This window comes from Abrus precatorius, unplaced genomic scaffold (genome assembly GCF_003935025.1).
Source record: "Abrus precatorius isolate BTA unplaced genomic scaffold, Abrus_2018 Scaffold9, whole genome shotgun sequence".
Lineage (NCBI taxonomy): Eukaryota > Viridiplantae > Streptophyta > Magnoliopsida > Fabales > Fabaceae > Abrus > Abrus precatorius.
In genome coordinates, this window is record NW_020874439.1 from 31,710,710 (window position 1) to 31,723,494 (window position 12,785).

The following is a 12,785-nucleotide window of genomic DNA, read 5'->3' on the forward strand; positions in this document are numbered from 1 at the left end:
GTTTTGAACTTTGGGTTTGAGAATTGTTAGATACATGGGTCATAATTGGTGCTGGTTGCAACTGAGTCCCTTGAGTAGTCTCTTTAATCTAATTCTTGTGGGCTATAGCATGAAAAACAAGTTAATCTTTTAATGTACTATCCTGGACCAGTGGTATTAGGTCACAATACTATATTAGCAAGTTAACATGCAGGGTAGCCAGTGTGCGGCACGTTATATAATACATGCATGATATACTGTAAAGTTTGATATAATACATGATACTGCATATAATTATATATATTTATTTTTAATTATACATGTATGTATGTATTTCAAAAACAGACTTTAAAACCAAAAGAGATAACAAAATGTTGTATATATATTTTTGTTATAAAATTTATAGGGAGAAGAGATAGTAGTGCTCCATTCTAAAGTAGATAAGTCATTGAATTTAAAGAATTGACATTTATTTCATCTAAAGAAGATAAATAGAAATTTGAACCAATAACTTATTAAATATGAGATTTTTATCTTGTTCTATTCAATATCTCTTATGCTGAATCAATAAGATGATATTTTTAATTTTTTAGTGAACCAAAATTTGGAACCTTGAAAACTTGTTACACCTGCTCTGAGTAAGATTTCTCCAGAGTATGACAAAAATTGGGTGTCATCATTTTGAGAGTCTATTGCTTCCTATTGTTGGAGGACTTATTGTATTTTAACATAAAGGAAATCACAATCACCAAAAGAAAAGCATAAAGGAAATCACAATCTAAGGCTGGTAAGCGCCACCCAGTCAAAAGATGAACAATAAGATATGAACCAATGATGAAATAGTTAAGTTGATAAAAAGGGGTCTTCAACGAATATCTTAAATTAGAGTAATCAGAGTACTCAACCTTTGTATATCTCTAGTTGCTTTCACTAATGAAGATTATTTAATGTCAATGGTCAAATGTAATAGTGTTTCTTTTCCAAATTTATTAATAGAGACTTTGGCAGCACAGGTGTCTCATCAGTGTTTAAATGAGATTTAGCTTATACTTATAACAAGTTCGTGCATTGTTTGACAAATATATATTTTTTCTATATTTTATGTTAACATAAAGGCTTCACTTTTTTACTAAAAGAATTGTCTGAAAATGTTTTCTACATTTTTCTCGTGTTGTTTGATATAGAAATTGTCTAAAATATTAGCGTGCGTGCATGAGCTTTAATTTAAATAAAGCAATTATAAAAAGTGACAAATGCTTCAACAATAGCATAAACTTTGGAATTGAAAAGTGAAATATCTTTTTGACGATTTTTAGGGATAACTTTAAGTTCTTGTTTGTTTGTGGTTGAATAAGTCAAGATTAATTTTTTTTTAAATCAATTAATAAGTGTTATAACCGTTGGATATAAAATGAACGGCTGTGATATCTGTTGCAGAAGCACTACGGCTGTAGAGAATCCGAATCTGAGAGGGAAGCGAATGAAATAATATTTGACTTAAAAGTAATAATAAAATAAAGGCAATATAAAGCCATTTTCTTTATAAATTTTGAATAAAAGAAATATAAAATTTACTATATTTCTAAATTTGATTTCGTTTATTATTCCTTTACCGATAGTGTAAATTGTAATTTCTCTGCATTGGGATTGGTCCATTTAAAATGATAATTTGTTAAAGAATAAATTATTAAAGTTATTGTAATTTTGTTTAACATTTGTTTTTATTTTTAACATGTAAAATTATTTATTAACTTATCATAAATATTTTTATTAATAATTTATTTTCATTTCATAATAAAGTCAATTAATTTAATCTTTTTTTAGACACTGTTAATTTTAGGAAAGATTTTGTTAATATAGATTTTGAAAAAAAAATTATTAAAACAATATTTATTACATGGTATTGTTAATGTCATTCTATAGACAATATGAGAACTATTTGGAAATTTCATAAGAAATTTTTATATTTTTCAATAAATTTTATAACATTATAAACACTAATAATATAAGAATTTAATAAATAGATACCTAATTAAGCTATTTAGCATCTGTATGCATCTATTAAAGAATCAAATTCTTTTACATAGCATATTATGTCGGTTAGTGTATATTTTATACTTGTTATAATTCTTTCAAATTTTTTAATTTTGAAAATAAATCCTTCTCCCGTTCCTAGCTACCTTCTACAAGTATAATGTTATTATTAGGTAAATTTAATTGTTTTAAAATATATTGAGATATTGTCATTAATCATATTTTTAGAAAATATATTTTTTGTGCTAATTCTTTAGTTAAATTTATTGTACTAAAATAGATAAATTTCATTTTTTCAAGACATCTTCCATAGTGGTAAATAATTATAAATAAAATATTTCTAATTAAAAGAGAAATGATGAGAGGAGAAACTTATTTTTAAGAAAAAAAAATTCACTTTAAATTAACTAATTAATAATTTCTTTATTTATTTTTATGAAAAAAATATTGATAATTATTTTTTGAGGGGCCTACAACAAGTACTTGAGGCTAAGCCCGGCCTTTCGTATGAATTCTTATAAAAATTATCAGTGATATGAATTTTTCTCACCTTGAACATTAAAGTAAACAAGTAACATCATAATTACTGTAAAATAGAAAAGTAGTTAACGTTGTTTAGAAGAAATCAAAACTTCATCATATGTAACACATGAAAATTTGATATTTTTAAAATACTTGTAAAATATATGGTTTAGTGCATTTCACACGAGGAATGAACTACCTAAAAAATATTTTAAGTTTCAAGGCAAAATGTAGCAACGGCGAAGCAAAAGAAAAAACAGAGTCTACAAATAGTCAAAAAATGACCATATTTTAGTAATGAATATAAAATTTGTTAATTATTAGTGACGAACTTTTTTATATCATCACTAATATTATTAATAATAATAACTTAATTAAAAATCATTGTTAATAATAAAAATATATTAATTATAAATAATTTAATTATATATAATATTAATGTTTAAGAAATAATTTTTAAAATATTAATGTTTAAGAGTAGTTTTAAAATAAACGGCTTAAAAGAGTATAAAAATGACTTTATAATTTTGTTTTTTTTTAACAATGTTTAATGGGTTTTTTTTTTTTACATCAAATATTTAATTATCTGTAAAATATATTATTTTAAAATTTATTAATAAAATAAAAAATATTATAACATTTTCCACACGAAATATCATATTTTTGTGTGAGAAAGGTCTATCATAAAGCTCACAAAATATATTATTTTTCAGTCATATAAAATAAAATGTAAAATAAAATATTTAAAAAATAATTTTTTTCCATTAAAACAAACAAGTAAACAAGCTTGATGAAATTGGTTAATTTTATAGTTGTTATCTATATTTTCAGAGAGCAAATTCTTTTTCCAGACACTTTAGCAATGTTGTAACAGCTGGAATGAAGATTTATAAGCTTTGGATTTGGTTGTATCACTCTTTTAAAAGAGTTGTTCTCCAGATTTGCTTAAGTGTTTATTTGTTGTAGTGTTTGCCTTTGACAGAATCCACTTGATTGATTACTTTGGTCTTCTAGTTCTTTAAAACACTGCATAGAAAAACATGTAAACAAGTTGTCATATATTTCTGAGTATTTGAATAAAGTTTAACAATGTCTTATGAAGCAGTTCTTCCAACCCAAGTAACATCATAATTATTGTAAAATAGAAAAATAGTTAATATTATTTAGAAGAAATCAAAACTTCATCATATGTAACACATGAAACTCTGATATTTTAAAATATATATGAAATACATGGTTTAGTGCATTTCATACAAGGAATGAACTACCTAAGAAATATTCAAAGTTCCTAGGCAAAATGTAGCAATGGAGAAATACAAGAAAAAACAGAGTCTAATAGCCAAGAGGGGCACTCAAAGAAGCCCTAGCTTCCATTACTTGTGCCTCTTGTTGAATTATACTCTCCAAAACAGCTTCAGAAGATGCCACTTGATGCTTAAGATCCTTCACATGCTGAGTCAAAATGCGTTTTGAGTCCAATAATTTCTGCAATGCATCTTCAGATGCTTGTAAACTAGGAAACAAGGCACGTCTTTCAACACCATCTAACCAATTCTTATCAAAACAAAACTTCTCATGTCTTGCATTAACTCCATAAAGTTAGAGTGCTTTGACCCTAACACTTCCAAAACACTGTGTGTTTGGAGGAATTTCAGTAGCTCAGCCAGGCAAGTGTAGGCATAACCTTTGTATTTGTTACTAAATGCATTGTCTTTTAAACGAAGAGAAGTATGCTTTGCCAAAAATTCAGTCAACAGAGTCATGTTCTCAGAAGCCAAATACTTGTTGGAGACCAGTTGCTCAAGTTCACTTTTGAGAGAAGCAAAACTCACATCATCCATGGTTTGAGAAGGGCTCCCTAAAAGTTAATCAAAGAGTAATTAAGCATGACCACAAAAAATATACTTAATGTTTTTAGTTTTTATAAATATGACGAAATTTAATTCTAATGTTTTTGAAAAAATTGTTGGTTTTGATTTTCATAAATTTTAATTTTTATAAAAATGATCCTTTCCGTCACTACATTATGATAAGGCATATTTCTAATCATTTCATATCAACAACTATTCTGAGCAGCAAGTGATATAATATACTTAAATGCATGACACATTAAGTGTCCAAGACTATTTTTAAAAGTTAAAATTTATGAGACTAAAATCAACAATTTTTTAAGAGACTAAGCTAAATTTAACCATATTTACAGATACTAAAACTACACTTTCTATAAAAAAAAAATTAGTAAAATAAAAGGGGCAAAAGTACCTTCAAATGGCACTGAAAGAGACTTGGATACAACATTGGAAGGGATGCCAGGAAAGGGATTAGAATCTGAAACTCTTATGCCATCATTGTTAAGAAACAGTTCCTCAACCATTGAGCTTACTTTCATGGAAGCATCACCGTTCAAACAAACTAAACGAAAGAGGGGGGGGGGGGGGGGGGAAGAAAGAGTTCAAAATCAAAGCACAAATTTTATAACATAAAAAAAGAAAGTGGATGTTATAACATAAAAAAAAAAAGTGGATGCATGACCTGGATCATGAGAGTTAGTGAGGGCAAGCGCTATCTCTGAAGTTTCTTGAGCAGAGGGAGGCACAACTAAAACAGATTGTATGCCCATTTGGCCATCTCCATGTTCCTAAAAGGATTCAAATAAGCAAATGTTGCATCATCTAAAAAGTTTTATCTTTACATAGTCATCCTCATTATATTCATTAGTACATTATATTCGTCCTCATTTTCATTGAAATTAATGAATTAGGAACATTACAATATTACTTTTAAGCACACAAACACATTTGAAAGCTTGACTAAATATAGTAAACTTACATGTGGATATGTTTCACCCTTAGAAGCAACTGATGGACCTAATGATGAACTAACTAGTTCTGAACGAGTTGATGACGTTATTGACTTGAAATTAGCTAATGTATTTCCTTCTTCAACACTTCTCTTAATACCCTTCACATAATCATAAAATTGTTTAAATTCAGAGCATTCTTTCACTCTTATATTGAATATAAACAGTAAAATACTTTTTGTAAAGGAGATAGTAATGGTCCTAGTGATGTGTTCCTTATTTCTGACTTCATCAGTAGAGTTGCTGTTATATTTTTCCCTGACATAGAACCTTCTTGAGTACTTTGGTTCTCTCTGTCTTTCAAACACTGTATACCAAAAAAAAAAAAAAAGTAAACAAGTTACAATATATTTCTAAGGAAAATATTTAAGGTACTTTTCATTTCCTGTCAAGTTTTTTTAGCATCATGTACATAGTTAGGTGGTGGCATTCCATTATTTCCTTGAGGAACTTCAAAACCAATATCAGTTTCTCCAAGGGGCTGTTGTTCTTTCATTGAAGAATGTTCTTCCATTGGTGTTTCATTGAAGAATGTTCTCCCATAGTTAGGCGATGCTACTATCATGGCATTGGCTGATGTTGTTCCTACTTCAAAATTTCTCTCAACACCCTGCATGTAAAAAATTATATATTAAGGTTTGGAGCATATTTATATTCTTATGCTGATAGAAATAAAAAGTATAACAAGGGAATGCCTCTTGTATAGGAGGAAGCAATTGTCTGGGTGATGTGTGCCCTTTTTCTGAATCCATGAATAAAGTTGTTGTAATAGTTTGCTTTGATACAAAATCCTCTTGATTACTTTGGTCCTCTATTTCTTTAAGACACTGTATACCAAAAAAATGTGAATAAGTTGTAGTATATTCCTAAGAGGTATTCCAAGTACTATTCATTTCATGTGAAGTTTTAGAGCATTATATGCATATTTAGGTGGTTACATTATTTCCTTGAGAAATTTTAAAGGTGGTATCAGTTAGTCCAATGGCCTGGTTTTGGTTCATCAAGCATGGTTCTCCTGTTGATTGTTCATCCAACAACACCTAAATGAGTGCAGAAGCATTAGTCTTGAGCTATTAGTTATCTCCAATACTAAGAATACCTTAATAGTATACTTACATCTGAATGTGCTTCATGCCATTTAATTGGTGATGTTGTTGCCGATGGTATCTTTAAACTTGAATCTTCATCAACAATTTCATGCTTTATCTCTGCAATGGATTGATTCGTATTGACTTCTGAAGAAGCCAACTCACTTTGTGAAGTTGCTTGGACTTCCAGCTCACCTTCGATGTCTTCAGTGATTTTTGTAGTTTGACTTTCATTGCTAGGATCTTGGATTATTGAGTCTTTAAGATCTTGAGCAATGCCTTTTATTATTTCCCAAGAATAACAACCTTCCACAATATTTGTAACAAAATATTAAAGATTAATAACTCTTTAAGAGATTAACAACTCTTTTAAAAAACAAATACAATGTATACCTCCGTAGACATAGCGAAAAACTGTGTTCTCCAACTGATCGGACTCTATCGTTGAAGTCAAAGAGAGATTTGGACAACTCTGCACCCAAAGATGTGTATTCTCCAATTCAATCCCCTGGCTGAGGCTGAAGATTATTAGTTTTACAAATACTAAAAGTCTTAGCTGTGGAAACTCAACTTTTTGATCAGCTCTGAATACTTCCTTTAACTCAGACGCTTCTTTTATTATCAGAACTTGAAGCCATGGAAGCTCTTTAGAAGTGGAGAAAGGAAAGAGATATGTTAATTTGTTGCATTTTTCGACCACTATCTCTCCTAGCTTTGGGAAAGACATTTCCTGATTTTCTGCATTCTCTTCAATGATCTGCTTTAATTCTTTACATTCTCTTATAATTAGAATCCGCAACTGTGGTAAGCATCTTGAAATAGAAGCAGTGAAGATTACTTCTAATTTCTCACATTGCACAATAATTAGGTCCATAAGGTTTTGGAGGATAAAAGAATTCTTAGGACCTTCAAAAAGATAGGTCACACGAGGCTGATCTTCCAACCGAATGTTTTCCCACCCTAAATTTGTTTCTTGTCCAATTATTTCATTGAAACAACAAATGTTTTCAATTTTGGGGCCATGGAAACAGAGATTTTTCAAAGAGAGAAGATGCTTCACGTTCCCACTCAACTCCTGCAATAAATAAATAAATAAATAAATAAATAAATAAAGTCAAACGTGAAAAAACAAGATTCCATTAATAATTTCAAAATATTTCAAATTAACACTAATAAAAAAAGATATCACTAATAGTTATGTACTAACCCCATTTTTAAAATAACATCTCATTTTGAATTTTAGCCATGTTTGATAACACTAGCTTTTATTTTATTTAGGAACTTATAGCTTTTTTTTTTTTAAAATAAGCAAGTAGAATTATTTGATAACCACAAAAAAAAATAAATTATAATTTTTTGAAATTTAACGTTTCAAAAGCCCATTAAAATAGTAGTAATATTATATAGCTTTCAACAATTTTATCTCCTTTTTAATCTTAACGATTTTAAATGAATTATACATAATTACATCTTAAATATTTCTCCTCATTTAAGTTTAATATTATATTTATAATACTAAATGTCTTAGTCATTGGATATATTTCCGTTACAAGTTTTGAGTTAACTTTTAAAAAATCAGTTCTAAAGTATAAGAATTTTAACTAGTTACAACAACAAAGTCGTTTTTTATTAGGTGAAATTAGTTAGATGGATTAAATGATGTTACAATGTTCGTATTTATTAAAAAAAACTGAATCTTTAACGTAATAATAATTGGATTAAAATCAATGATCAAATTAAAGATAAATGGAAGGAAGGGTACCTTAACAGATGTGTTACTCAAAGAAAGGGTGAAATCGCCAATAGATTTAATGCTAATATGGGAACATCCGTTGTGTTCAAACTTCTTCAAAGGTGGCAATGTTGTGCTATAGTTTTTGGAGCAAATGCCTATTAAACTTGGCAGATCATGTAAGCGGAGACTTTCCAAGACGTGAAGATCAAGGTTTCTTTTATTATGATTCTGATGATCATCAACCCAACATCCGAATATATATTCCAATTGCCTACAACCTTTCACATAGATCTCTTTCAATTTTGGAAAACCATAAATCAAATCACTGTCACCAAGGTCATCTGTAATGTCTACTATTATGTGCTGTAATTCGTCGCAGTCCTGAATTCTCAGAGTTTCCAACATCACTGGAGCAATGGAGAAGATAAATACAGATTTGATCTTTGAAAAATTTTGTAGGTCAATTTCTTTAATTTTGCGCAGGATCTGTGGTTGCTCCGAAAGACATTGAGCACGTTGCCAAAGATGAAGATAGTCAAAGTTTGACACCTACAATGTAATACCAAAAAAAATTCTTAAATCAAATCAAACATTATCTCTTTTGCATGGAACTCAAGGAGATGGGAATGTATGTAAAACTTTTATCTTATACAAATGCTAAAGATAGGCCTAAATTGATAAAAATCCGTAATTTAATGCTCCAAAACTTTTGAGCCTTTGGAATTTGGTTGTGCATATAGGCTATAAACATAAGATACAAGTACGTAAAAGATAACACAAAGTTAAGAGGGTTACCGATGAGATTGAACAATCTTGCAATGGTTCATTGGTAGTACTTTTGGTACTCTTGACTTTGCGTCTGCATTTATGAGGATAACACATATGGATCCAAGGAGAAATATTGCATTTCTTGCGATTTGATTCTACTTTTTCCATGGAATCGTTTTTACAGGATGACCCTGACAAACAAATCGAACAACAACATTTTGGAAAAATATCAATGAAATTTGGCAAGTCAGAGAAGTACACCTTTTTCAGTGAGCCAAGTATGATATCCTACTTGCATGTTCATGTTGGTATTGATGAAATATGTATTTCAGCGCACCACAATCACGTGTTATGATAGTTTCTAGCAATGGAACAACTTGAGTAGAAAGAGTTGGAAGTATATATTCCAATTGGGGACACTCGATAATATAAAGAGTTTTCAGATTTGGAAACATTGAGGCACAACTCTTGTTATCATTCTCACCATCAACAATCTCTTCCCTTCTATCTTCATTTACTCTTTCATCTGCTATTATGTTTTTTAGTTTCTCACAATCATGTATGGACAGTTTCTCCAAAAGCAAGAGCCTTTGACAAGTTGACAATTGAAATAGGGATACCAATTTTGGGCAATTGTACAATTCAATGGTCTTAAGATAGCAGAGGTTTAGCTTGCTCTTAAACAATATGCTTCTCAAATTTATACAATCTGAGATATCTAGACTCTGTAAATTGTTTAGAAAGTCAAAGGGAAAGCGACCATTGCATAGTTCTTCGAAATTGTCCATGGCTCTAAGTCGTAGCTCAATCAACTTGGAGAAGAAACTTCGTCTATGAGAATCAATACGTGTAGTGTCAATGAGACACCGCAATTGTGGACTCTCCCATAAATAAAGCTCGATTAGGTCATTCATACCTCTATCCATGGGAACAATATCAGGTATGAGATTTCTCCATTCCCCCTCGATTTTTCCCAGATGAAGAAGTTCGGTTGTTTGCACCAAATGATTGAATGTCACTTCTGAGAAAATAGCATCAATCTTCGGAAAGGCCACACATGTTGACAACGATTCATCCACCAGATATTCACTCATAATGTACCTTTGCAATGCAGGAAAGGTTATTTTCTCATGCATTGCCGAAGTATCAAACGTGAGATCCGTACCAACAATGTACAATTCTTCAAGTAATGAGCACTTTTCAATCACTTTAATTGAATTAAAATTTCCAACAATGCCACCTCTTAACCTCAACACTCTAAATTTCTCCAGTTTTGCAATTTCACGGGGTAATTCATCCATACGGCACCGAACCAAATCAAGAGTCTCAAGATTTTGTATGTTTTTCAGAACAGAGAAGTCTTCTAAGCGTAACCTTTCAAGGATTAGAGACCGAATATTTGTCAATGATTGGAATGACTGTGGTAATGATAGAGAAACATATCTCCGTGTCTTCAATGACAAATGCAAAACTCGAAGTTCCGTCATATTTGCAAAGAATGAATTTGGGACTTCTACAGAAGCATTTTCATCTTCATCTTCATGCATGTAGACGACTTTTAGAATCTCAAGTTTGGAGCTATCAAACTTACAAGAAAATACATCCATCTTCTTCCTTTCGCATAACAAATATTTAATATTCTTCCTCCTCTCAAGCAATAACCTCTGATTTTTGTTACACACATTTACTGCTTGAATTTCCTCATTAGCTATCCATAAGGCCACTTCACGAACCAAGTCATGCATTTTCACACTTTCTTTCCCACACTTCAACAACAAACAAGAATCTACAAGTTTATGAATGGCAACAACGACTTGGTCTCGAGCTTCATCGTATTTGCCATCCATTTCCCCAAAAAGGCGCACTCCAATGCCAAATCTGGTTAAAGTTTCATTGGAAAGTTCTTCATCTTCTGGAAACATAGAACATAAGAGGAATAGTTTCTGGGATTCTTTATCCTTCAAATTATCATAACTATACCTCAAACATTTATAAACTTCAATCAAACTTTTAGGAACACCATGCATAGGCACGGACTTCTGCAAGGATCTTAAAGTTGATTTCCACACTTTCACATTTCCTTCACCTTTTAAACTGCTAGCAATGGCTGCTATTGCAACTGGTAACCCTTTACATTCTTTGGTAATATCGCGTCCCTTATCCAACAAATGTTTCAAGGAACTATCACTTATATGAGCATGCTTTTTGAACAAGGTCCATGCATCTTCCTCGGATAAAACCCCCAATTGAATTATCTTTTCGCATCCCATTGATCGGCAAACGGGCATTTCACGTGTGGTTAAAAAGATTCTACAACCCTTGTGATTGTCTTTCCTTGGAATCCCAATTTCATCAAAACTGATAGGTTTCCACACATCATCCAATATCAAAAGAATTTTTTCACCACCGGTTAATCTACTCCAAAGAAGCTTGAGTCTCTGATTCATTTTTATCCTTGAAATCCAATCCTAAGGATGCAGCAATGTCATCTTGAATCTTTCTTATATCAGGAGTATATGACACTGTAGTATCAATGACACGATCAAATTGTTGTAACTGTCAATGACACGATCAATGACACTGTTGTATCAATGACACTGTAGTATCAAAACCCACTTCTTTTGCCAGTGTAGTTTTACCTGTTCCCCCCATCCCTTGCAATCCAATTATAAAGTTGCTGTCATTTTTCAGGGCATCCAAAAGTTCTTTGATTTTAGACTTTCTGCTCTCAAAAGAAACGTAATCTTGTGAAGAATGATGCTCAACACCTGGAAGTACAGGGGAAATTCCAACATTGCCACTTTTCAACTCCTTCTTCTTATTTGCCAGTTGTTTTCCCTTACTATATCTCCATTTGCAATTTGGACACCATCCAAAAAAACACGTCTTTTTCATCTGAATGTCTATAATGAGTTCGTCAGTTTCTTTTAGCCAGGAAGTGACATCTTTTCGAATATTGTTTCCCTTTCTTTCTTCTTCTTTGACACTTTCTTCCAAAGCTTTCTTTTCCTTTTCAATGTCTTCAACAATGTCCCAAAAGCAGCATACGTATCGTGATTCTGCTATTGCGCAATCCATCAATCTGTCTAAAATTGATTTTACCAACTCAGCTCCAATGTCTGCCATCTAAATCAAATTCAACAGAGAAAAGTTAATAAAGGGCACGAAATTAATTTACAATTTCCTATAATAGTATCCGATAATGTGTCTGTATAATGTATATATATGTAAATCAAAATTTACCTTAATTCACATAATTGTCACTATTGCCTTGATTTATATTTATAAAACTAAATATTCACGTTGAAAAATTAGAAATATCATACAATTTGATGTTTTGAAGAAAATACAAATAAAAATGACATCCTTTTTTTTTTTTTAATAAAATGACATGCTTTTCTGATGGGTCTTCGACTGCCTTCTTAAAATGACATGCTTTTAAAAGGCCTTATTTTGTACAATAATATTATGGTCCCTTTAAAATAAGGTATTGATTTTTGCAATATAAAGTGATAGCAAATTATTAATGTATTGATTTCATTATTAATAAAATATAGAATATATTCAAATAAAATAAAAAATGGCATGAAATTAATTTATAATTTCCTATAATGTATATGATAATGTGTGTGTGTGAGTGTATATATATATATATATATATATATATATATATATATATATATATATATATATATATACCATAATTGTCACAATTGCCGTGATTTATATTTGGAAAATTAAATATTTACATTTTAAAAACTAGAAATATCATATAATTTGATGTTTGGAAGAAGAAAAT

At 30.4% G+C, this 12,785-nt stretch overlaps 2 protein-coding genes across 2 annotated transcripts in view; both read right to left on the bottom strand.

The window, feature by feature from the left end:
- Nucleotides 1-12,785, bottom strand: part of LOC113849942 (probable serine/threonine-protein kinase WNK4) — a 28,877-nt gene that overhangs the window by 5,633 nt on the left and 10,459 nt on the right. The gene's annotated exons all lie outside the window — the stretch shown is intronic.
- LOC113851221 lies at nt 3,674-11,256 on the bottom strand. Its single transcript, XM_027481693.1, has 12 exons — nt 9,279-11,256; nt 9,014-9,177; nt 8,246-8,767; nt 6,877-7,558; nt 6,512-6,789; nt 6,334-6,435; nt 6,091-6,222; nt 5,808-6,005; nt 5,365-5,702; nt 5,068-5,173; nt 4,798-4,947; nt 3,674-4,393 (listed from the first exon to the last, which is right to left on the bottom strand). The coding sequence occupies exons 1-9, from the start codon at nt 11,254-11,256 to the stop codon at nt 5,544-5,546; spliced, it is 4,215 nt and encodes a 1,404-aa protein (XP_027337494.1). The 3' UTR covers nt 3,674-4,393; nt 4,798-4,947; nt 5,068-5,173; nt 5,365-5,543.